This window comes from Penaeus monodon, chromosome 25, assembly GCF_015228065.2.
Source record: "Penaeus monodon isolate SGIC_2016 chromosome 25, NSTDA_Pmon_1, whole genome shotgun sequence".
NCBI lineage: Eukaryota > Metazoa > Arthropoda > Malacostraca > Decapoda > Penaeidae > Penaeus > Penaeus monodon.
The window spans coordinates 19670945-19675378 of record NC_051410.1 but is presented as its reverse complement, the minus strand read 5'-3'; the positions used below and the strand labels follow the sequence as shown (position 1 = coordinate 19675378).

Here is a 4434-nt window from a genome sequence, read left to right as displayed (position 1 = left end):
AAGCGAACACTTCCCAAAATACAAGATCTATCAACCAAAATGTGGATTCCTAACACATTTCACTTATTTCACTGCTGTACATAAAAAATTAAACTCGTGATCTAATAAATAGTTAAAGACAAGTGTAAACAAAAAAGCAGCAATACCCCAAGTACACAAATTACACCAATACAATCTTGGTAGCTTTATACTTGTGGCAATAATCAACAATTTCATCTAATGACTTAGACTGATCTTAAAGAATATAGAACCGCACATTTAAAATCCTTGAACTGTAGAAAAGACCAAGAAAGCGACGACCAGTCAACACTAACTACAATTTACATTGAGCAAAAGATTACAGCTTTAAATCTTGCATGAAAGTTTTGCATCCTACCGACTTCATCTAACCAATTACATTCATAATCTGATCTGTCTACATAGGTATGGATATGAATACACGTGTGCACAGAATTTGGTATTATAGCTTGCTATATTTGAAGCCAATGATGTGAAAGCATAGTTAAACTTAAATTTGTGATTTTTCTAAATGAAAATGCAGTCTTGATTAAGAATACAAAACAAAACTTTTGAAAGGCTATTTTCCCTACCACCACCACTATGGAGTGTTTAATTCCAGTTTGTGCTGCCATATCAAGTAAACTTGATTACTAAAAAATATCACTCCAGAAACCTCCATTGGATTTAATGTAATATAAAAAATACAACTAAATTGTCACATGATGTACAGTACAAGAATAATACTAGTGATACTAAATAGCTAAGCTACCATGTGTGCATATAATTATTCACACATTTCTTTTTTCATATACAAGTCTTATCTTAATAAGGGAGATAAGCTACAACTATATTTACTTTCATTTATTAATTGCAGAAATTGTATACATGGATTGGATCTAGTACTCCTTTGCCTGATACATTACATGGAGGGGGGATTGAGGGGAAGTGGAAGGGATGGGGGGGGGGGGACTATACCAAATCATTCATATAAAATTGGATCTTTTCTTGAAGGAAACTAGTTGTAAATATATAAATCTGAAATCTATTCCAAAACACAAATCAACTGATCCTTGAAAAATTTCTCAACTTAAACAATGATGCAAACGGTCAAGTGTGGCTGCCAGAGTGACGACGCTCCACACTTTCACTTTTCCCCATTTGGCCCACATCCAGCTCAAGTTGCCAAGGTCTCCTCAATATGTTCTACTCTCTCCAACTCTACGGGGATGCTGGAGGGCCACTAACTTCTAAGTACCCTGGATGACAAACTCACCACATTCAGCAACACTGCTGGACTGAACACAACAGCTCTCATAAAATGAATCTTAGCAGAAACTTCAACAGGAAGTAGGAAAGTATATTATGAGCCATTCATGTTTTTATCCTAAATTAAATTAATTATCAATTCCTTTCCATTGCCTGTTGGAAAATCTGGTATTTGTAGAAACTGTCCATAACACTATACAATTTCTTGTATTTGAAATAAAACCATTTCCTACTATGCTTACCCTACAAACTCCCACATTTACTCTGGCCTGCTGATAATATTTCCCTATCATTGTATTATCAGTTTTCACACCATGCACTTAAAAGATTAAAATGTCAATCTGTACTATAACATTCAAGGGCTCATAAAATACACTAAGTGTTTACATCTATGTACCAGCTTTAATAATGCATAATGCATCCAGCCTATCCAAACAAGCTATTCTTTCCTGCTCAAGAGGTCTCCTAAATTTTCACCAAAAGATATTGCATCATCTGAGCTCCCAATTCAACATACAATTGGCAAATGGAATTAATTTGGTATGAAACAAGGACACAAGACCAGAAAAAAGGAAATGGGAATATAGTACAAGAAACTTTGCCAAAAGATTTGCAAAAGTCAGAGTAAAGCCAGCAATCCCTAAGTGGTATAACCTTCAGAAGCAAAAAAATGTAGCCTTTCCGTCCCCAGAAAATGGGAAAAGAAACATTCATACATTCTAGGAAAACAGAGCTGGCAATTTATCAAAAAAGAAACCAGACAAAGCTCCATCTTGCCAAAACATACATCACGGGGTTGTTGGCCTTGCTGGTGCATCAAGAGTGACGAGGGATTGAAAAACAATCGAGGTTGTTCTACCAGAACATACTTTAAGGGGACTTCTTGGCCTTTACTGGAACACCAAAAAGGTACATATGCCACAAATAATTTACATATAAGAATGACAAACCTTGAAATTCATCTACTACAGGCCTTAACATCCATTTTAACCTTGCACCATATGCATGATATATCACAGAAAAAGCAAAATCTTCCCTATCATTATTTATTCAACTTCTAATTTTTTATTTTTAAATAAATTTCTGTACTCAATTTCTACATCTTCCATACTTCATATTTCAACCAATATGCATATAAATACAAATAGCTCAACTAAGTAACATTACCACAGCTTTCACTTTTAACAATACTATTTTGGCAAATTAATAATCAAAACATGTCCTGTTTCCATCATCTCTGAACAAATTTGAAGTTATCTTAGACAAGCTATCATAATTACACATCTTTCAAAATACAAATCTCTGATTTTCATTAAATACTAAATTCTTAAAGTGCAAGTAAAGGGATGAAAAACTTAAAATATTACCCTACTGCAAAGAACTTCCATTGTTAACGTACAATCCGATCTTGTGAGTAAAAGATCTAAATACATATGAAAAAAATATAGCTATACATCATTTGCACATGAGGGTTCTCTCTCGTAAAAATTAATAAAGGTTCCCAATTACCACTGGCCAGCCGGCATTTCCTAGTGGAACCCCTAGAATATTTGCATACAAGCCGCCGCCTGTAGTGTCATTTATAGGCCTATCAACCGGCAAAAGATTATTTCCAACCCGCGTGTTCCTCTGCCTCGCATTTCGGCCTCTTAATTTCGAGGAAGTGGCGGCAATTCCCTCAAAGAATACCCTTAAGGAGAGGGGGAAAGTGGTATTGATCAAGATTAAAGCTCATTTCTAGAAAGGGCGAACCGTTTCTATGGATTGCCAAACACTTAAAAATAACGTTCCCGAAACTGCTGGGGAGGGAAAGAACGCCAAATGGCGGCATTTCCAGAAGTAAATCCACTGCACTGGTTCCGGCGAGCCCGAGGCGGGGGCCAGGAGAAGGCAACCCGAAGGGGGAGGCGAAAGAGAAGGAAAGGAGGCTCGGCGAGCGAGGCCACGCCAGCCGGCCTTTGTCTGCCGCCCGGCCACACATACTTACTCTTTTCGCTACTTTTCTACGTCTACGACACTTCTACTGATCACCTGACACACGCTTGGTTAATTTCCTAATGCTAGGAGTGCACAAGAGAGAGGAAGTAGCAAGGAGGTCAAACAGATAATCAACAGGAGAAAGTAAGAACCGGCAAATCTTACTTACTTCGATGTTATCACTTTTGGCCCATAATGTGCCATCGTGACCGGCAATAACCGCCTTAGAAACATAGCCAGAGCCCATCAGCTGCTGGTCAACGTAATTTTGCCACGACATTTTTTTGTGTGTGTAAGGAGAGGAATAATAATTGGTTTAGAAAATGAGCCAAAAGAGCCACTGCACCTCCCGCGCCAACACTGACTTGACTACTGCACGGGAGAGGCTGAGCCGCAGAACGCCGCCATGTCTCCTTCCGCGACGCTGAGTTGCCACATGCCGACGGCTCCTCTTCCCTCTTTTTAATATACATTTCTGATAGTACAATATTTTTTCTCCGTTGGGATTCGGTTTCGGGGTATGTTCTTAAGGGAATTTAGTGTCATTTGGTTGATTTGAGTGAATAACATCTGTAAGGCCAGATAATCAATATTGTCAACGTTTCTCTGGATAATCTGGTAAGCGACGGCACACCGGCATATCCATCACCTTATCAGTTGTCTCAGTGATTTCAACGTATACAGGTAATAGTCTGAGTAACGTGAAAGTAGAATGCACACCTAAAATGCTGGAAATTACGCCCCTAAGAATCTGAACCCAACCGAGAACTACTTTGTTACGCGTAGGCCCAGATGAATCATCGCCGTTCCTGGGAGGGTCCATGTGTCAGTGACGTCACAACCTTCAGGAAGAGCGGGAAATCATGAAATATAAGAAAATGGGAATTTCAATTGCCCATCACAGTTCATTCAGCAAAACACAAAACTTTATAGTTATATAGTACAATGCCCTTTCATACAAAATGTAGTAGCAAAGGTGAAGTTTTTTTTTTTCAAATTTCCGTTACCGGCGAGTAGGTGATTCGGTCTGCGTTAACTGCTAGTTCGCAATTCGAAGATGATGTAACGATTATTACAATAATAGAGGTTACACAGTTTCCTTGCTCGAATAATTCTATATGCGAGCGTGATCTTTAGACATGTTTTCGTGATTAACCACACGGATTCCCCTTCGACGTTGCAAAGTAGATA

The 4434-nt window shown here is 38.3% G+C and overlaps 1 protein-coding gene across 1 annotated transcript in view; it reads right to left on the bottom strand.

Moving 5' to 3' along the window:
• The window catches only part of LOC119589106 (profilin-like), a 12197-nt gene extending 8562 nt beyond the window's left edge, over positions 1-3635 (bottom strand). Inside the window, exon 1 of the mRNA XM_037937682.1 lies at positions 3413-3635. Coding sequence (XP_037793610.1) covers positions 3413-3523 — 111 coding nt within the window. The 5' untranslated portion in view covers positions 3524-3635. The remainder of the gene's footprint in view (positions 1-3412) is intronic.
• Between the last annotated feature and the right edge of the window lie 799 nt (positions 3636-4434).